This window comes from Ricinus communis, chromosome 3, assembly GCF_019578655.1.
Source record: "Ricinus communis isolate WT05 ecotype wild-type chromosome 3, ASM1957865v1, whole genome shotgun sequence".
NCBI classification, from domain to species: Eukaryota; Viridiplantae; Streptophyta; class Magnoliopsida; order Malpighiales; family Euphorbiaceae; genus Ricinus; species Ricinus communis.
In genome coordinates this window covers 32,235,082-32,256,528 of record NC_063258.1, presented here as the reverse complement: position 1 = coordinate 32,256,528, position 21,447 = coordinate 32,235,082, and the positions used below count along the sequence as shown (strand labels likewise).

At 34.2% G+C, this 21,447-nt stretch overlaps 3 protein-coding genes across 6 annotated transcripts; 1 reads left to right on the top strand and 2 right to left on the bottom strand.

The window, feature by feature from the left end:
• Positions 1–115: 115 nt before the first annotated feature.
• On the bottom strand, positions 116–2,192 carry LOC8274218 (stress response protein NST1). 2 transcript variants are annotated; one of them, XM_048371844.1, is made up of 2 exons: positions 1,052–2,192; positions 116–994 (listed from the first exon to the last, which is right to left on the bottom strand). In XM_048371844.1, the coding sequence occupies exons 1-2, from the start codon at positions 1,527–1,529 to the stop codon at positions 354–356; spliced, it is 1,119 nt and encodes a 372-aa protein (XP_048227801.1). In that variant the 5' UTR covers positions 1,530–2,192; the 3' UTR covers positions 116–353. The 2 variants fall into 2 exon arrangements, with proteins under 2 accessions (XP_048227801.1, XP_002515460.1); XM_002515414.4 differs by having other exon boundaries at positions 116–2,186.
• Positions 2,193–4,184: 1,992 nt separating this feature from the next.
• LOC8274219 (aberrant root formation protein 4) lies at positions 4,185–8,811 on the bottom strand. 3 transcript variants are annotated; one of them, XM_048372173.1, is made up of 14 exons: positions 8,666–8,811; positions 8,409–8,573; positions 8,159–8,308; positions 7,960–8,032; positions 7,039–7,214; positions 6,866–6,925; positions 6,530–6,680; positions 6,357–6,416; positions 5,978–6,243; positions 5,837–5,908; positions 5,555–5,632; positions 5,247–5,453; positions 5,059–5,110; positions 4,185–4,658 (listed from the first exon to the last, which is right to left on the bottom strand). In XM_048372173.1, the coding sequence occupies exons 1-14, from the start codon at positions 8,747–8,749 to the stop codon at positions 4,438–4,440; spliced, it is 1,815 nt and encodes a 604-aa protein (XP_048228130.1). In that variant the 5' UTR covers positions 8,750–8,811; the 3' UTR covers positions 4,185–4,437. The 3 variants fall into 3 exon arrangements, 2 of the variants coding, with proteins under 2 accessions (XP_048228130.1, XP_048228131.1); XM_048372174.1 differs by lacking the exon at positions 8,666–8,811 and having other exon boundaries at positions 8,245–8,308; XR_007215208.1 differs by lacking the exon at positions 4,185–4,658 and having other exon boundaries at positions 5,058–5,110; positions 5,247–5,437.
• Positions 8,812–9,473: 662 nt separating this feature from the next.
• LOC8274221 (trafficking protein particle complex II-specific subunit 120 homolog) lies at positions 9,474–16,142 on the top strand. Its single transcript, XM_015717046.3, has 10 exons — positions 9,474–10,008; positions 10,115–10,321; positions 10,466–10,648; positions 10,874–10,983; positions 11,377–11,436; positions 11,766–12,066; positions 12,483–12,778; positions 12,916–13,793; positions 14,458–15,384; positions 15,579–16,142. Exons 1-10 carry the CDS (start codon positions 9,598–9,600, stop codon positions 15,797–15,799), a joined length of 3,594 nt encoding a protein of 1,197 aa, XP_015572532.2. The 5' UTR covers positions 9,474–9,597; the 3' UTR covers positions 15,800–16,142.
• Positions 16,143–21,447: the final 5,305 nt, after the last annotated feature.

The window sequence follows — 21,447 nt, the reverse complement described above, 5'->3', positions numbered from 1 at the left end:
ACCTGATCCGGAGCTTGTTAGGCCCGAAAAGGGTTGTAGTTTCTTTAATATGGTGTTCATCTTCCATATTTTTGTTTTGACACTCTACATCATAATATAATAGGATATTGTCGAATAAAAAAACATAAATGCCTAGTTAAATATTGAATTAGAGTTCGAAATATGATAAATATTGTCAACGCCATGGTTATCCAATGACAACCATCTGAAGTCGAGTGCAAGAAAAGAAAAAACCATACCAGGTAAAAAGTGGTACATCCAAACGATAGACAGATCTCCTCATATCATATCTAACTTCAACTATCACTACTACAAATATATTTTATCACATTCAAAGGGGATAGAATTACATTCTACATGAATTCAGAAGGCGAATTGGTGTCCGGCTTTCCATTATCGCTTAAACCTCCAGGATGCTGCAAATTCTGCAAAACTTGAGGGGTCAGACCTCCCAATCCACCACCCAGTCCATCATTTACCCCAAAAAACTGGCAAATTAGCCTAGCCACGACCCCAAGGATCTGCATTTGGTTCTGGCATGCATCTGCATGTATTTGCATCATTGCCTTCTCATGCTCAATCTGCATTGCCACCATCCTCTCCCTCCACTCCATCTCTTCCTCCTCCCTCTTCTCCTCCATTATCCTCCTCTTTTTCCTCTCCTCCTCCAATTCCCTCTCTACCCTCGTTTGTCTCTCGAATGCCCTTCTAGACCACATTAATTCCCTCTCTTCCAACTCCATTTCCCAATTCTCCATCCTCTCTTCTCTCTCGTTTCGCCTTGTTTCTCTCCTCAGCTCTAATTCCCTCCTCTTTTCTTCTCTCTCTAGCATGCATTTTTCTCTGCTAAACTCCCTTTCTCTTCTTTTCTCCTCCCTCCTCATCACCACATCCCTCAAATCCACCACTTGAGCACCAAGCAATCCCAATCTCCTATTTCTTCCAAAACCGTTCTTCGCCTTTGCCTTTTGAGCAATACCCATATCTCCATTTCCTTTTTCTCCCCCAAATCCACCCTCTTCTTCACCACCATTAACATTATCATCATCACCATTTTCTCCTTCCTCTTCACCATCTTCCTCTTCTTCTTCCTCTAAATCCTCACTATCAATCCCGAAACCCAAATCTCCGCAATCCTTAAACAAATCACTACCACAACTATCACTTAACTTCTTGCTCTTCACTTCAAGTTCCACATCCCCAAAAACCTCTTTGTACTTCAAGAAATTCTCCCAATGGTTCTCCCCATCTTTCCAATTAAACTCATCTTTGGAAATTCTGATCTTTTGCTTCACACCCAAATACTGGTGCCTCATATTCTGCACTTTGATAGACACATCACGCCAGGACCACTTGAATGGAAAGCTGATCGGATCTTGAAGATGGTGTACAGAGTTGACATGGTCTGCAATTGGCCTGAACTTTTTCTCTCTAGTTTTGAGCTTAGATAGAGTGCCTGATGTTAAGAGATCAGAGTATTTGGTTAAAAGGGTTTGCTCTTCAAGCTCGGACCATTTCTTTCTCTTCATTCTGGTCGTTTGGGTTTCTTCTGGTGAATTTTTGTAGGGCTTTCTTTTCAGATGGAAACAATTCACTTTTTGAGTTTAGTCATACTTCAATCAATTAAATCAGTAACACCATAGCTGAAAGTAAAAAGCTTCCGATAATAAAAAAGATAAACAATTCAAACAAAAATCAGACGAGTAACGAATTGCAAATAAACCCAAGCAGAATCCTTAAAGCTTCCACTTTTCCCAGAAAAAAGAGGCACTAATTTTCAAGAAGGAATCAAGGTATATAATCGATTAAGAAATAAAGAAATAATCTTTAAATTCTTAATGGGATTGGAACTTTGGAAAATCAAGACTTACTCGCAGGATAGGAGCGGGAAGCAGACAAATCTAATCTTTGGGCATGATTTAGAGAGAGAGAGGAAGGAATGATCTTTGAATAAATTGTGAAAGTTGACGGAAGAAAGCTTCTCATTAACTAGATTGCGAGTTCTTATCTTTGGTGGAAGGAAAACTAGACAGCGAATTGCAGAACCACGTGAGCTCAAAGCTGGGCTAGGCCTTACCCAGCCCCATTACAGTAAAGATTTTTCTGAAACATTGCAATGCTGTCAAGTTAGGTTTTGTTTCAGTTCAAATATAATAATAGAAAAAAGGTTTAAGTTTTGTTGTTTTCATGTTAATTTGAAAGACGGTGAAGAAAATTTTCTTTATTTCAAATGCAAAAATAGCTTATTTTCCTTCTTTTTTTTTTTTTTACACTAAAACGTTATTTCCATATTTAATCTTATCTCAACTCAGTACTTATATTCTATAATCAAATACGAAGAAAAGAATTGTGTAGAAATGAACAAATTTAAAATTTTAGATTCAATCGCCAAAGGCTGGAGGTGATTTTCAATGATTATATATTATTTAGTATATGTCTATGCAATTATTTCATAGTATTTTATTAGTTCATAATATATATATATTAATTTTTGAGATATTAAATTTTTTTGATACGTGTGCTTAATTTTTGATACGTAGTATTTTTATTTTGATATATGTATTATTTTTAACACACATAAGATTCAAACTTATATGTAAATTTTATGAATTTTTTATTAATTTATTGATTAATAAGTTACATTTCTAATTAAACACTCATTTTAATTCTAAAAAATAACATATTACTAATAAATTAATTTTTAATTAGATAATAATTATTCTAAAGATAGCATATTAATTATATTTTAATATTATATTAACTAACAAATTAATTTTCTAATTAGATAATGATTCTAATTATAAAAAATAATATTTTTAAATATTATATTCACTAATAAATTAATTTTTAATTTTAAAGAATAATAATAGCAATTATATTGATAGTATTAATTTATATAATATTAATAAATAAATATTTTAAAAATAATTTATTAATAGTATTAATTTAAAAATAATATTAATAAATAAGTAATTTATTAATACAATAATATAAAAAGTTAAACACAATTAAAAATAGTTAGTTTGCTATTATTTTAAAATTACTATAAATCAATATTAAATATTAAAAAATTGATTAAATTGTATATATAAATTTGATTTTATAATTAAAATAATTACGGTAGTGCAACGCACGAGTATACTACTAATATATATTAATTTATAAATCCTAAATTTTTTTTAACATGTATACTTAATTTTTGATATATAAAAATTTCATTTTAACATATGTACTATTTTGACACATGAGATTCAAGTTTATGGTAATTTTTTAGTTTTTTTTATTGATTTATTTATTAATATATTACATTTCTAAATAAACACCGACTCTAATTCTAAGAGATAGGATATTAATTATATTTAATATTTTATACTAACTAATAATGATACTAATTCTATTCTAAAAAATAATAGCATTATTAATTATATTTTAATATTATATTAACTAATAAATAGTTTCCTAATCAGATAATAATATTAAATCTATTCTAAAAAATAATATATTAATTATATTTTAATATATATTATCTAATAAATTAGTTTTGTATTAAATAATAATTCTAATATAGAAAATAACATCTTAAATTATATTTTTATATTTTATTTAAATAATAAACTAACTTTTTAATTTTATAATAAATTCTTAATTTTAAAAAATAATAATATTAATGATACTGATATGTTAATTTATAATACTAAAATTAATTAATAAATAAATTTTACATTATTATATTAATAAAATTTTAGAAAAATAAAGACAATTAACAATAATTAATTTATTATTATTTTTTAAAATTTTATAAAACAATATTAAATACTGAAAATTTTATTAAATTATATTTATCAATTTAATTTTATAATTAAAATAATAATAATTATACACCTCACGCATAAACGACTAATATAATTTTTTATTTTGAGAAAGAATGTCAATTTCCTTGAAATTGATTTTGTCTTTTAAACTAGATGGCCCACGCATCTACGGATGAAAAATATTTTCCATGAACAGAGTTAATCGCCAACTGATCAGAAAGTTTGTCAATACTTTAGTTTTTAAAAACTTATTTTCAACTTTTGCTTTATTTATCAGCTTTCATTTTACTTGCATTCTAGAAAGAATTCAGTTTAAGCAAACATGGAGTCAGCTCTCAGCCACCAGAGAAATTTTTCATCTACTAGTCGCAGTACTTGAACGAATTTATTTGAATTTGAAGTATGAATTGGTCGAAAACGGCTGCATTTTCTCTGCTGTGAAAATGTCACACTCCAACCTTAAACATCAAACAAATTATGGATATTCTCTTCTCTAAAGTACAGCCAAAGAGACGTGAAGGACTAAAGCTGGCAAGTATACCATCTGCCTTCCTGCTACTGTTTGATTAATTGAGCATCAGAGCATCTGATGCATGAATTCTGGATGCAAAGGTCACAACAATTTTTACCTCGAATGCTTTAGTTTCTCTTCAACAAGCTCAATACAGCGGTATAAAACTAACTCAACTGGGTTAAGGGCACAAACTGTGTTGATTGCAAATTGATCATGATCATTCTTGTTCTCTGCCAAAATTCCAGTCACCACGCTTCTAAGAGGCAAAAACCATTGACTGTATGCCTGCTGTAAATTGTTCCTCGACAGTGCTCCAGTAAAGTTGGTTTTTCCTGTTCCATCTTAATAATAAATTAAACTTCATAAAATTTCATAAATCAAAGGCAAAATTGTGTTTTACAGTATTAGATACAAAAACTAATACACTGTCAAAAGAAGCATCCAGGTTCACTTAAATGAACTAATGGAATAAAATGCATGTCTCCACTTTTCAGGTCCTATACACAAATACCACTCATCAACTTCATAGTTTCTTGCTGTCATTCTTTACTCCATCCAAATTAATAGACTCGGGATTCTTCCTATTTTTCTAGCTAAAATGAATTGAATCATGACAAGAATACCATTTATTCCAATGCAAATAGATTTTCTTTTGAAGAAGGAAACTAAAAGCAAGAACATCATCAATTGAATCTTTGATTCCTTAAGTTTAATGAATTCGCAACATTTTACCTGCTGATTCTGTTATCAAAATAAATCTGTACAGGTTGAGCGCAGCTAGAACCTGTGGAACATCATAGTTTTTTGATCAAGCATATATATTAGGTTGTTTTTTTATTTTATATCTTTTAAAAAAGAGATAAGGCTGTCCGTGTCAAAGAGGAGAATATAATAATATATGATTTAAGTTAAAGAAGTACCGCATCTCCATTCTCCGGAAAGCGAGGAGGTCCGCCCTCTGGAGGCCTCAAAACAAACTCCACCAATTCGAGCACTCCAGCAGTCCATAGTGATGCAACTGAGCTCCTTTGGCTTTCTGGTTGCAGATCTTCATCTTTCCTTAATAATGTTTTTTGGCGATTTTCCATGTGCAACTCACCTCTGACCAGATCTAAAAGAATTGCAATCTATATAAAGTTGTTACACATATTTCAGTAACGAAATTTTACTTCTAGTTTGAACAATTCTTGGAGCTTATGAATCATATAAACAAGTTTGTAAGGCATACCATAGAGGAAGAGTCACTATTTGTAACCAAAGTTTTTAAAATATCAAACCTCTCAGTACTTGGAATATCAGCAAGTACCTGGTCAAATTGTACATTGATTAATCATTTGGACAAATACCAAACCATTTGAAAGCTTCACAAGAAAAAACAGTCAAGGACCACTACGTAATTGACTTTTTAGTAATGGCACATGGCAATTAGCTTGATGACCTAATGATTTCAAAACACGAGTTTGTAGGTTCACTACCACCTCCAGTATTTCAGCTATAGCTCAAACCTTACCCTCTTCAATGCCTCAAAGGCATTCTTCCTCAACTCAGTATTTGGAGCATATATGATAACCATTGTAATGGCCTGAAACATGTATTTTAGGTGTTAGAAAAGATCACAGAAATTGATGTGCAAACTCAAGCAAGATGGTACCTGCAAAGTAGCACAGAGGCTAGGCAAATAAATAGAGCAGTCAGTGCGCTCATCACTCTGTGTGCCACTTCCAGTAGTAATGCAAAGCAAGAAGTTAATAGCGTGTTTCTTTAATTCCCAAGGCATAGTGGTAGATGCAAGTATGTGCTTTAACATTCCCACTGCCTGCCACCTGTTAGTTTGCTTATTTTGTAACTCAGCCTTAACAGCTGACATGTTTTCCCTAGCAGCCTGAGAAACATCTTCATCTATATGACCCCAGATCACTGTATTGATAAAACAGGAGAAACTAAGGAACTGAAAGAATATAGATAATCAATCGTCAAAGAGAAGAGAAAATAAACAGGACAAGGAAACTGTATTATTTGCAAATGCAAACCTGAAAGAGATGCTCCATGTTTGATGTAGGGTAAACAACTCCTACAATCATCGTCGTTCTCTGTACAATTTGCAATAATTTAACATTGCATGGGAAAACTGTCACAAATTTACTCTAAAATGACAAATTAAGAGATACAAACAATAGCATGCAATAAACCTGTTGTAATTTACCTTCAACAACAATATTCATCTTCATATCAATATCAGATCCAGTAATTAAACCAAGATATGATAAACCACAATATGAGAAGAACATAGAAAGCTGTGAAACCAGGTGCAGATAGCTTGAATTTTCACCTCCTTCCTTCAGGGAAAGAAGAGCCTGCACATCAAGGGTGTATTTAAGACATGCGTCACCATTTTTTAGAGTTGAAGACAATGCAATAAAATGACCAGAAAATAGATCAAGATCCCAGAAAGCAAATTAAAAAGTAAAACACATTAGCTGGTATATGCACTCAATATAGGAACTTTAACGAGGGTACAGAAGAATAAAGAAGTGCATACCATGATTTGTAATACATATAAAGCAAGTAGAGCACAAAGCTTTTCTTTAACTATGCCCTCCTGTCAAAACCACCGACGGATTGTGAGAAGTAATCAGCACTTGATTGAGAATATATCCAAAGTCCCAAGGAAAAGCAAATAGAATGGGAAAATAAATCATCAAACTGACATACCAATTTTGCACAAACTGTCTGCACAGAATCGGCAATGCCTAAAGCTCTGGAAAACAAATTTATACATTCATTATCTTCATCGTCCAATTCTGAAGTTGTAGCCTGTAGCACATTGAGGATAACAGGAATTGCTACTTTTACTTGCTCATAATGACGCCTCTGTATAGAAAGGAACACTGGAAAAAGAAATTAAATAATTGAATTAACAAGCCTGCTTAGTGGATCCACAACAGAAATTAGCACATCCTTGACCATAGCTTTCTGCAGTTGGAATTTCTTACCATGTTCGGACTCTTGATACAAAGGAAGCTATTCATTTTATATTAAACAGAAGGAAGAAAAACTATAAGAAAGATTATGGACTAATCAGTAACCAAACCACTGAAGTCTTAATATTTTGATCCCCAGGATGGAGTATTTATAAGCTAAACTATATTCTACAAAGATTATTCCCTAAAATTTAGCAAATATAATACCCAATATTGTTGCTATACACGCACACAAAAATAAGTAAATACAATAATGACACCACCCATTCTCAATGCGGCTTACTCACTACTCTAGAGCCCTGCTCAAGTGAGTTTTTAGCCCTATTGATCCGGTTGTATCCAACAAGCAACATCTTCTTGCTGGTCGGAACCATGCTGAGCAAGCCGTATCACATTCTATATACCCTGGTCATCCATCCAACCAACCCACAGGTTTAGGTTCTAGCATCAAAGCAACAAAAGAGCTTTCTTTCTCAATTGAACTAGCCCCACATATGGAAATGTCAATCCGTGAGAATCATCCCAGATAGATGGGGCTATTCCGTCAACTGATGAAAAGGGTCGATCAGAAGGGCTTTCTGCAACTATAAAAATCACCAAATCTGGAACCAAAATGGTGGAAACTAAAATTAACGCATTAAAGAGAAATTACCTTTCGAGAGCCCACTTAGAAGAGAAGCAACATAACCAGATGCATAAGCTGGCCTATCTCTGGAACCCAATGCCTGATTCAATAAAAACTGTATGTCAGTGTTGAATCACATTTACAAGGACAAAGAAGATTAATAGAAAAGTGCCAGATTTTAGCACAAAAACCAATAAATTGAGTAAATAAATATGAATAATTTTACCTCACATAGAACTGAAAGCATGTCACGTGGACTACATGTTTCTATAAAACGATCAATGATCCTATCAGCAATCTCCAAGCACTTACCTGACAAGCCTGCAAATTTTGAAGTAGCTTTAGGCAAATCAAATGAAAGTGCATCAATAACCTCCTACAAAACCAAAACCCGCTCAAAGTTAGTAACTTTTTTATCAAATCATACAGGAAGCAACCAACTTTTTCTTTTATATTGAGAAAGATGAAAGCAAAACCTGGTCTAAAGAAGGACAAAGCAAAAATCTATGGATTTCAGAAAGAATTTGCAATGCATTGTTGTGGGCTTCTTGATCATCAGAGTTAGCTGATGCAGAACTGGAAACTGTTTCGAGGAAGTTGACTAGGTTTGACACTGAGCTTCCATCTCCAATTATAATTGCCTATAAAAGAAGAAAGAAGAAAATTTTTAGAGTAAATTAAAAGTTCTTGGAAGTAAACAGAACTGAACTGAACTAAAATCTAGAGGATTTACTTGAGAGCAAGAAGATAGAAATTCTTGAAGACGAAGAAGGAGAGGATTGGTGGAAGAAGAAGCTTCGCTAAGCTCCATTGCCATGGTTTCTAATGATTCGATTGAGTAAAGCTCTCTTTCTGTAATTGACAATTTAAAATTAAAAAAATTATAGGCAAAAGGTACGATGGCCTCCTAAACTTTTCAACGAATCTCAATTAAATTCTTATACTCCAAGACTCAACAATTACACCCTTAAACTAACTAAAACATATTAACTCCATGTCCCTAACTCATTCTAAAACAGGAGTCCTAGACTTTAAAGGATGTGGTAATTAATTGAACTAGGTTCCAAAAGTTAATATTACCATTGTAAAATCAATGTAACTGTCTATTTTTTATTTTATTTTATGTCTTCTTTTTTATTTATGTGTTTTGATATCCTAAATTAAGAGATTAAAATAATAAAATATGAAATGCCATTATCAACATTTTTCACAACCTCTACAAGCAGTAGAGGGAATATGTCATTTCCACGTGCTCTCACTCATCTAAAAATACCTTACTTGAAATGTATTCGGACAGTTTCTTTTACTGCTTTTATTGAAATAGTTTTTTTTTACCGTTTTTATTGAAATGAAAAATATATTTTTAATGATATTTTAAACGGAGCTAATTGATATGTTTTACTTTAAGAATTCAATTGTTGAAACTTAAAATATAAGAGTTTAATTGAGATTTGCTGAAAAGTTTAGGGTGTTATATAATAGAAATACAAATATAAATATGTCGTTTTGCAAGGGAACGACAAGAGAAAAGTTTCTCTCCACTTGAGTAACTGACAGAACATTAAAGAAAAAGTTCTCCCTTCTGTTAAATCACTTAAAACTGATTTTCTTCTGTCGCTCGCTCTGATCTGGAAACGCTCCATTTCCATAAAAAGAGAAAGAAAAATGGAACCAGACGTAAGCATCGAAACCTCATGCATGATCCGAATCGCAATAATACCAATCGGAGCGGTGCCAGCGAAGATTCTGCGGGATTACTACTCAATGTTTGAGGGGCAGCACAGAATCCCACTCTCAGCAATAAGCTCATTCTACACTGAACATCAGAAATCGCCATTCGCTAATCAACCATGGGACACTGGTTCTCTCCGGTTTAAATTCGTTCTGGGTGGCTCTCCTCCTAGCCCTTGGGAAGATTTTCAATCCAATCGCAAGATCCTCGCTGTTATCGGCGTTTGTCACTGCCCTTCCTCTCCTGATCTCGATTCCGTTCTCGATCAATTCAATGCCTCTTGTAAATATTACGCCTCTGCCCTTGTTTCTCGCTGTTTCGCTTTTTCTCCTTGTGATTCTCAGGTTAGAGAATTAAATTGTTTTTTCTTGGGTTTTAATTCTATTACGAAGCATTTCTTAAAGTTCTAATCCTTTTTTTCTTTCATTTTTTGGGGATTTTGTGATATAGTTGGAGGATGGTGGTAAAAAGGGGGAGAATTTGAAATTGTTTCCACCGGCAGATCGGGAAACACTGGAGATACATTTGCAAACTATGATGCAAGATATAGCGGCTTCTTTGTTGATGGAATTCGAGAAGTGGGTTTTACAGGCTGAATCTGCTGGAACTATACTCAAGACGCCTTTGGATTCTCAAGCTACTTTAAGCTCTGAGGAGGTTCATGTCTAGGTGTTTTATGGATTTTTATTTTTTATTTTTCTAGTTTCTTTACTTTAAGAAGGTTCTGATTTTCATATATTGATGTTTTGCATTGTGTGTTTTCTATCTTTTAGTGATATTTGAATTTGGAATTATTTGTAGGTGATCAAGGCTAAAAAGAGAAGGCTTGCACGGGCACAAAAGACGATAGGGGATTACTGTTTGTTGGCTGGATCACCTGTTGATGCTAATGCACACTATTCCACTGCATTAGAATTAGCTAGATTGACTGCAGATTTTTTCTGGTATGCTGGAGCTTTGGAGGGTAGTGTTTGTGCCTTGCTGGTATGTATACTTTTTAAATTCAAGACAAGCGGAATTTGGTTCCCTTTTGTCCTGATAAATTGACAGCATTGGTATATTCCAGTGTGTTTTTTCTGTTGGTTATATGTATTTGCTAATTGTATGGAGTGTTGTTATGCATTTTCTGCAACAACCATTTACCTGAACTTTAGATTGATATACCATGGAGTTATGCAACTTTTCATTATTCATTTCTACCATTATCAGATAGATCAAATGGGTCAAAAGGATGCAGTTTTTGAGGATGAAGTCAAGTATCGGTACAATAGTGTGATATCACATTACAAGAAGTCATTTACACCAGACAATGCTCAAAGGTAGTTACTGTTTTTTCAATTTAGTCATGAATATTTTTCTGGGCAGTGATAGTTCCAGTCACTGATTAGGTGGTTGATGCTGAAAGGTGACTAGGTGGTTTGCATTGAAAGGTGAAACTCTATGTATATCAGTGATTCAAAGATAGCTGGTTTACATTACTTGCACAACCTAAGAAATTGCAAATACATTCTCACTATCTTTCCACCATTCTAATCCAAATGGAAATTAAGACTTTTCAATGCTTTTTGCTCCTCAAATCGCAAAACTAGATACTTCTTATCTGATGTATTTGCTTGGGTTGAACTTTATTATCCCTGTAGGGGTCTTAAGGTTTTATGTCCTTTTAATATTTATTTTCTTGACTGCATTCTTCTCTTATATTCTGGATGCAGAGTTTCGCCTTTAAGCTTTGAACTTGAAGCTACTCTGAAATTAGCAAGATTTCTTTGCAGGTAATATATGCATTGCTTTTTTCTTTTTGGTTTGTATGTGCATGCGTGCTTGTATGAGAGAGAGAGAGAGAGAGAGAGAGAGGTGCACAAATGAAGTAGCTGCTTCGAAGCTTCATCTGCCTTCATAATTGCTTGCCATAATATAATATTTGCTTGGATTCTGCTCCTCTGGCATCAAAATAGTTCCACTCCTTGCATTCATCTCTGTCTTGAAGAATGTTTTAAATATCTGTTGTGAATTTTTGAGTTTACTTTTTGATGTCCCCAAGTTTTCCAATAGAACTATTTCTCTGAGGCAATATTTCACTTTATGGTTCTTGGTTTTCCAGAAGAGGAATCACTAAAGATGTGGTGGAGTTGCTAACTAGTGCTGCTGATGGTGCAAGATCTTTGATTGATGCCAGTGATAGACTCATATTATATGTTGAAATAGCTCGCTTATTTGGGTCGCTTGGTTATCAGAGGAAAGCAGCCTTTTTCTCAAGGCAAGTAGCCCAGCTGTATATGCAACAAGATAATAGATTGGCAGCTATCAGTGCTATGCAAGTTTTGGCAATGACAACTAGTGCATATCGTGTTCAGAGTAGAGCATCCTTCTCCAGTCATCCTCCTTCCGACATAAGTGCTCAGGTAGTGGGAGGAAATATTTAGAGTTTTTGGCATACATGATTGGAAATTGGTATACACGCTTTGTAAATATAGATTTTTTTGTTTCCCGTTACTTTACCTGCATGTTCTGTTTGTACTTGGATTAATGAATCCTCAGATGAACCCATAAGAAATTTCTTTTTCCTTTTAACTTTTTTGCTCCGCTGCCTTTCAAAATATTTTCTTGCTAATGTACTTTCAGTTGGTGTTATGAGATTACTCTCTGTTTTTTCTGTGCCTTAGTCTATAATTTAGTTTGTCTCTTCTTATGCTTATTTGAGAATTTCTATCTATAAGCTGCATCATTATTATGATTACAGGCCATTCACTCTTTTTGGTAGATTTGACATGTTATTATAATTTTTTCTAACATAAAAATAATGTTTTTTTTTAAATAGAAGGAAATTGGATCCAGCCATGCTGATAGCGGGAAAATGCATCACGAGTCTATCGTCTCTTTATTTGAGTCTCAGTGGAGCACATTGCAAATGGTTGTTCTGAGGGAGATATTGCTTTCTGCTGTCCGTGCTGGAGATCCCCTTGCTGCATGGAGTGCTGCTGCACGGTTATTGAGATCATATTATCCTCTAATCACACCTGCTGGACAGAATGGCCTTGCTAGTGCACTTACTAATTCAGCTGAGAGGTTACCTTCAGGAACTCGCTGTGCTGATCCTGCCTTACCTTTTGTTAGGTATTTGTCTCTAAGTGTGTAATGTCTTGTATTTATTTTATCTGTCAGCATTGAGAAGACCTTCAGAGTCTCATTCTTCTCATCAGTGTGGTTTTCCTAGTTGGTAATCCGTTTTCGTTAATCTATTATTCTTTCAGGTTATACTCTTTTCCTCTCCATTCTTCTCATATGGATATTGTGAAACGCAATCCAGCAAGAGAAGATTGGTGGGCTGGATCTGCTCCAACAGGACCTTTTATATATACACCATTCAGCAAAGGAGAACCAAATGACAGCAGCAAGCAGGAGTTGATATGGATTGTTGGAGAACCAGTGCAGGTCTTGGTGGAGTTGGCAAACCCATGTGGCTTTGATTTAAGGGTTGATAGTATATATCTATCAGTGCATTCAGAAAATTTTGATGCTTTTCCTGTTAGTGTAGAGCTCCCACCTAATTCATCAAAGGTGATAACTTTATCTGGAATTCCAACTTCAGAGGGGCCAGTGACAATTCCGGGTTGCACTGTTCACTGTTTTGGTGTTATTACTGAACACCTTTTTAGAGATGTCGATAATCTGCTTCTTGGTGCTGCGCAAGGTCTTGTGCTTTCTGACCCTTTCAGATGTTGTGGATCTCCAAAGCTGAGAAATGTATCTGTTCCAAATATTTCTGTAGTACCTCCACTTCCGTTGCTAGTTTCTCATGTTGTTGGTGGTGGCGGTGCAATAGTTTTATATGAAGGTGAAATACGTGATGTCTGGATTAGTCTGGCTAATGCAGGCACCGTTCCAGTTGAACAAGCCCATATCTCGCTCTCTGGAAAAAACCAAGATTCTGTTGTCTCAATACCATATGAAACCTTAAAATCTGCACTTCCTTTGAAGCCTGGTGCAGAAGTTATTCTACCTGTGACACTGAAGGCCTGGCAGCTTGGATTAGTAGACCTTGATATTACTGGTAATAAGCATGCCTCTGGAAGTCTCGGGAGACAATTAAAAGATGGTAGCAGCCCCACTTTGCTGATTCACTATGCTGGTATTCTCATAACTCTGCATATGATAAAGGCTTCTCTCTCTCTCTCTCTCACATAAACAATCATTTGTATTATGGTTACTGTGACAAAATGCAATGCACAATGGCTATTGCAAAAATGTCTTTGTTTGCCTGTAGTTCTGGACCATCTGCCGTATCATCTTCTCGTTGAATTAGATAAAAAAAGAAACCCTATGCTTTCTCCTTCTAAGAATAGTTACATTATAAACTTGGACGCTCAGTTGCTCTGTCTGTTCATTGTTTTTTGATGACTCAAATTGTGTTATAGTCAGGTCCGAAGCCCATGCCTCCTGTTTGTGAAATTTTTGGACATATAAATTGATTGAACGCTAAATTAACTTGTGGTTGCCTGAGCCCTGGAGTTTGACTTCTTTATATAAGCCTATGAGATTCAGTTTGGAGGTTGGAGCTTTGTCCCACATATACCCTCATGGCATCTGGTAACTGTACCTGAAATAAGCTTCTTGCTTGTGCAGCAGTCAATGTGGCATAGTGATCAGCTTATATATTAATTTTATTCTTGATACAGAGCTCTCTATGCACCATTTTGTTTCTAGTAAGATAAACTTGAAATTCCACGAAAGTTACTGCAGTGAGATATTAGAATGATTGCTGACTGAGCTACTGTATTCATTTTGGTTATCAGGGCCCTTGACAGATTCTGGAGATCCTCACACAAAGGGATCTGCTGTTCCTCCTGGTAGACGCATGGTTATTCCCTTGCACATTTGTGTGTTGCGAGGATTATCTTTTGTAAAGGCTCGTTTGCTTTCAATGGAAATTCCTGCTCATGTTGGTGAAAATCCTCCAGAACCGGTTCATGTTGAGTGTAGCCCTAGTAAAGAAGCTATTAGTCCAAAAAAGATGGATGGATTGGTAAAAATTGATCCTTTTAGAGGAAGTTGGGGACTGCGCTTTCTGGAATTGGAATTGTCTAATCCAACTGATGTTGTGTTTGAAATTAGTGTGTCTGTCCAACTTGACAGTCATGAGGATAATCTTTCTGCTGATCAAGAAGGCACTGAATATAGTTATCCAAAAACAAGAATTGATAGGGATTACTCTGCAAGGGTGTTAATACCACTGGAGCATTTCAAATTACCCATTCTTGATGGTTCCTTTTTCATGAAGGATTTTCAGCCTGATGGGGGTATTGGTGGTAGAAATTCAAGCTTCTCAGAAAAGAACGCCAAAGCTGAACTAAATGCTTCCATTAAAAACCTCATTTCCAGAATAAAGGTAAGGTGGCAATCTGGAAGAAACAGCTCTGGAGAATTAAATATAAAGGATGCCATTCAGGCAGCCCTTCAGACATCTGTTATGGATGTGCTGCTACCAGATCCATTGACATTTGGCTTCAGGCTTGTTAAAAGCAATGTCCCGAGAGAATCTGAAATGCCTGTTGACTCCTCTGGGTCTAAAGGTTCTGTGATGGCTCATGACATGACTCCTATGGAAGTTGTAGTTCGCAACAACACCAAGGAAATGATTAGGATGAGTCTCAGCATTACATGCAGGGACGTCGCTGGACATAATTGTGTCGAGGGTAGCAAGGCCACTGTTTTATGGGCTGGTAAGATCCCCTTTTGATGCTGTTCTCCAGACATTTGCACTCTTGGAGGGATTATTATTCTCATGTTCAGCTAGTAATCTGCTTTGAATTTGATTTTGTTTCTGAAAGAGCAAGGCTGAAATACAGATTGCTTTGCATATTTATACCATTGGAAATCGTTAACACAACTTTGTGGTTGTTGGAATTCATTGTAGGTGTTCTGAATGGGATTATTATGGAGGTGCCCGCACTTCAAGAATCTAAGCACTGTTTCTCTTTACATTTTCTTGTCCCTGGAGAGTACACTCTGGTAGCTGCTGCTGTCATTGCAGATGCTAATGATGTGCTCAGAACCCGTGCAAGAACGGATTCAGCTGATGAGCCAATATTCTGTCGAGGTCCCCCATTCCATATTCGCATAATTGGGACTGCTTGACCATTCTTCCTGCCACTGTATCAGGGGTCTGGGGAATTGCTATTCAACATAGGTGAATTTTGGATTTTGTTGGCATCTTTAATATGGATCACAGTGATTTCCAAATTATGCTAGTGATCTCATCTTATTGTACTATTTGAGTGGACCAGCGGATGATTTCAACTCTATTCGATGTATATTGAGGATTTCTGATGCACTTGTAAATCCATTATCAACACATGCCTTGACGAAATTCAGTAATTGCATACCTTCCCTCAAAAGAAACAAAGAGATGTGAAAAGAACAACATGTTGAATTTGTACAAGTACATGGTTGAATGATTAGGCTGGGTTTTGTTGCGTTACATGGTGACTTGATTCAAGGGGCAAGAATTGAAAATGCAAGTCCCGAGCTAATAGAAGTTTTTCTGGGGCAGCCCCAGAACTTCTTAGTGGGCTCTCGTTGTCTCTCAGTTTAAAAGGTCAAATCAATGTTAAAAAAGATAAATTTGTAATTCTTGGGCCGGGCTGCTTCTAATGAGCTTGATTTATTGGTATTGGAATTGTTCTGCAAAACTTCTGTGGAAATTTGGAATCATATTTGGATGAACATCCAGGATTGTTAAATTACGAGTTGAAATAAGGTTTCCCTTTTCCTGATTTGGTTAAGAGAAGAAGATGCACGTGAGCCTATAAATAACTGAAATGGTTCTGGTTGTTATTTTTGTGGATTAGGGTTTACTATGATCTGGCATCAAAATTTAGGATTGGATTATGAAAGCAAAATGTTAGAAGCAAACGTCTTGGAATTGGGTTGTTTGTTACTGCTTAAAAGAGGTAACCTTTCGACTACCGACAACTTCAATCTCTTGTTGTTGTTAAGTCAAAACCGACAATTTTAATTTCCTGATCTTTTGTTAAATATAGGAATATATTTGAAAGCCTTGTGTAAATGTCAATGATAGCAGCTGATTTGATTGGTTGGATGATTAGTCTTCAATCTTCATCATTCTTACTCTTTAATCTAAGGCTATATAATCATAAGCAATGCTTGGTAAAAGGTACATACTTGAATCTGATCACCCTTAGGAAGTTGTTTTCCAAATAGGATATGAGAAAAAATGGAAATTGTGGAGAAAAACAAATTCTCAAGGTAGATAAGAAAATATTTATAGAACATCTTCAGTGAAGATTCTTTCAATTACCAAATGTTCCCTATAATTAGTACAGTCCATAGGTTTCTTAATCATCTTGATGCACAATTTCCACATGATTCGGGTTTCCTTCTCTCCATTTTCATGACAGTCAATGTTTCCTATCTCAACCACCACAAGTGCCACCCACCACCAGGACCCTTCCTTAAGCTTTTGACACCTCAAAGCTTCCTACCTCATCATTAATCTTAGATGAAATAAAATGAAATTTTAACTCTTTTTAGCTCAAACAATCACACCCATATAGTAGTTTCCTTGGAATAACAAATTAGGAAATTTATTCACTTAATTTTCATTATCAATTTGAATGAATTTCGCTTTTGTCAGTTAATTAAAATTTGACTGGATGGAAGCAAATTAAATAATTTAGGATTAAATATACATACTCGTTATACTCCCACATATTTTCCATTATAAAGCAATCCTGTTGTGTCTCAATTCAAACATGTGTATCCCCTTTGTCCAATTTGTGGCAGTCAATGGTAAATTACCCAACCAATAATGATCAAGATGTTTTGTTGTCTTCTTTGATATGGATGCACAATCTTGTGAAAGAAATTTCCTTACAAGTCATCAATCTTCACTCCCTACAAGACAAATTCTGTACTAAAAAATTTCACCTTTCACCAACAACGTCTCAAGAATTTTGTCCAAAAATTAAGAAAAGAAGAATTCATAGAGCTTTCACCTTCCACCCTTTCAAAAAAAAACCTCCCAATTGCACGTATGTGTTGCATCAACATCATTACTTCAAGTAAACAGGGAAATGTTCTCTTATATCCACAGTATATGTCTGTGTGAGTTCTCAGTTGCTTCAAGCAAGCAAAACGGTATCACATCACATGACATAAAAGAGAGGTGAAGATTGGAAAAACACACACATATGTAATACATCATTAAAACCATGCCTAAAATTTTATGTCCTTTGATGCCTTTTTTATCTCATCTATCATGTCACCTACATTTGCTGGCGGGGCAGCTGTTACCCTTTTACCTACTTTTTTTGTGTTTTCCTTCTTCCATAACTCCTTACAGTTTTAACTTTTAAGCTTCAACCTGCTGCTACTCCTTTATATTTGCAATGAAAAAGACCTACTAAACTGTTCCACCACCCAAACCCTATAGTTCCAAAACCTTCCAACTTTGTTTTGAGCTCCATTTTCTTTTGGTCCCTCCACCTCCTAAAATATGAGAATCTTGCCCTTACAGAATTACCCTTTTAAAGAATCTACTCAAATACATAGTTTTGTTCTATTCAATTCATTTTACCGTTTCTTGAAAAGAATGGACTACCCGTTTTAGGAATTTTAGTATATTTTTAAAAAGATTTCTAACCGATTATTGAATTATAGGAAAATTTAGAGAACTTTCTGTATAATAACTTTTCCTTTGAATAATTATAAATATTTAGGAGGGGAAAGAAGTTAGTCACGAACACAATATCTTTTTCGGGGCGCCGGCCACCAGGTTTTGGTGGTTTCTTTATAGCAACAACGGTTCAACTGTGTTAAAGAAATTGATAATAAACACAAGATGAATTATAATACTAAGAGAAAAAGGCCTTACTGCCGAGAAAAGATTGAGAGACGGGTAAACTATTCAAAGGATTGAATGAAATCTTATCATTGTGACAGATAAGAGATATAAAAAAAAATAAAAAAGAAAGAGGGGGGGGGGGGGGGGGGGGGGTCAGGAAGGCAAGTGGCAAATAGTGGTCCAGGAAAAGAGTGCATTGGAAGTGGTTTTGTGGTCCATGGAGAAAGCCAAAGCCTAATTTGAGGGTGAGAGAGGAACATGGAAGTGGGAAAATGCCAAGGGGAGTGGGCTACCATTGAGGACAAGCTCATCCAAATTTTTTTTAGCACATTCTCATCCTCCTTTGTAAAGGGTATCAATTGCTCAAAAGTTGAGCATGATCTATATTTTTCTTTCAATATCTTTTCATTTTCTCTTGTGATTTGATACTAGTTGCTCCCAAAGCATTTACTTGTCAAGATTGACTTCTTAATTAACAAGTATATTTATCATCCCAATTTTTTTTTTTAATTTTGTTAAAAAAATTCATTTTATTTTATCAAATTTCACGAATAAAATATTTAACTTTGATTAATTCACGTCGGAAATTGATAGCACTTGAAATAGATGACAAGCATCTTCTTTGAACTCTCAACATAAGTATGATAGAAACAAATCACTAACTATAACACATCTAGAGCATTTCTTTTCCTTTTAAAAGTCTTTTTTTTTTTTTTTTTGGGGTGGGGTCACTTTTAACCAAATTCCCCTCTATAATTGTTCTCAAAATGATACCAAAATTTTTAATTTTTTTTTTCTCCTACGATCAATTGTATCCGACAAGTGCCCTTTGAAAAGTATAGATCAGAGTACAAAATAGAAGTCTTCAACAAGAAACATATAATACATAAATGTGTGTTTTCGTTGCTATGGATAAGGCAATCACATCAATATGGTATATGAGACTATTCTACTACAACCACTGCCCACGCCTCACCAAATTAGATATTTTGATCTCTCTGGATTTTAAAATTTATAATAAAATATAAATTATTGGTATAATAATTTATTATATTAATAGTCTAGGGGTTGTGATTAATTAAATAAAATCATTATACTATTTAATTTTATTAATATTTAATTACCTATTTGTTTTTACTAAGTTATTATATAAAAATAATATATATGTAATTGGCAGTCGAGTCCTAATCAACAGTAGAAATTTGAAATTCATATAAGCAAATGTCACATTCGTAATACGCATTTAAGCTTCGCAAACCAACTTTTGCATACTGAGCGAATTGCTTTTATTATATACCTCGCTTGTGTATATAGGAAATCTTACGGCGTGTTTGGTGCACTGATTGCACAAGAGAAAAGAAAAGAAAAATGAATTTGGATTTTCTCTTCTATTTTCTGAATGTTTATCTTTTTGGTTACATATAATTAAAAAATCTAAAAATCAAAACTTCAATTTTTGGCAGTTTCTTTCCATTTCTCTTTTTTATTTTTTCCTTCTTTTTTCTCTTTCTGATTAAAACAAAAGAAATTCTAAAAAGAAAATAAGATTCTCCTTTCCCTTGATTTTCATCGAAACAAACATACTCTTAGGTACGAACATTGCTACATTAGAAGTTTGTGAATGGTACTGTTTGTCTATTCTCTAAATACTATACTTAAAGGTGGGACAAGGCCATGCTTATTTTGTTTTGTTTCATTTTGGCCCCCCTTACCATGCACGAAATCAAAGGATCTTATTTACACACTCAACCTGTCAATTCATTATAGGTCTAATTCCACTTAAAATCAAAATATAACAAGATTCTTTTACATATTATCTCAAAAATATTTCATTTTAATTTTGGTGTTAAGTATTTATGGGAATTGATTTAGGGGGGACCACTCTTAGCTTAGCCCAATTTTGCTTCATGATTATTAAGAGCAACAGGTGATTGGTTAGACAACTATGGCTAAATTCATGAATGGGTATTTTAAACCAAAAAAAAAAAAAAACTGTAATGCTTTTTGCCTTCCAGCATATGGGTACTTTGTCAATTTTTATTTTTTTTCACACAATGGTCAAATTCTCCAATAATGTACCATACCATGATCAAATGGAATTCATACAAATGTTTGTCATCATCTTTCAGAAAATTGAAGTCTTTTTCTTTCTCTTATGATTCTATTTTGTACCTAAGACTTTCCCCTCAGCACTTTTCCAAAAAGAACTCTGCCCCACTCCAAAGAAGTGAGAAATCTAGCCACTTGGAAATCACTCTCGACCTAACCTAACTAGCTTCTTTTCCTTTTTTTCTTTTCTTCTTTTCCCAGGATTAAGCCATATTTCTCCCATTCTATCAAACATGACCTCTAAAGTAGGACCAGAAGTGTGATAATGAGCTAAGTTTACTTCTCAGTTTATTAAGGGTTGATTTTCATGAAATGAGGAGATAAAATAAAGATAAAAAAATAAGAAATAATTTATATTTTACGAGAAAAGGGAAAAAAATAATAAAGAGAGAAAAAATATAATTTTTTTTATCCCAAATATATGGCTAAATTTTAGCGTATATATGACATCATTATTACTAAAAGTAAGCAAAACCCAGAATTAATTATATTACTAATTCAGGTATTAATAATAATTGGATGTGAGTTGCATTTAATAGAGGGGTTATTTTTTTATATACAAAATGAGGGAAAGCCTAAGTCTCATAAAATAGTATTTATTGAATATGAAACCCCACAAGTACGAGCTGTACTTAAAGTGGACTTCGATAGAATACTAACATTCTACTTAGCTTGGAATAGCGATGTGAACTTGGTGAAAATGAAAAAAGACCTAATAAATAAAGAAGAATGGAAGAGAATTATGCTATTCTTATCTATAACCAAAAAGTTTCATTTGGATTCTATAATTTTTGGACTGCATATCAAACTC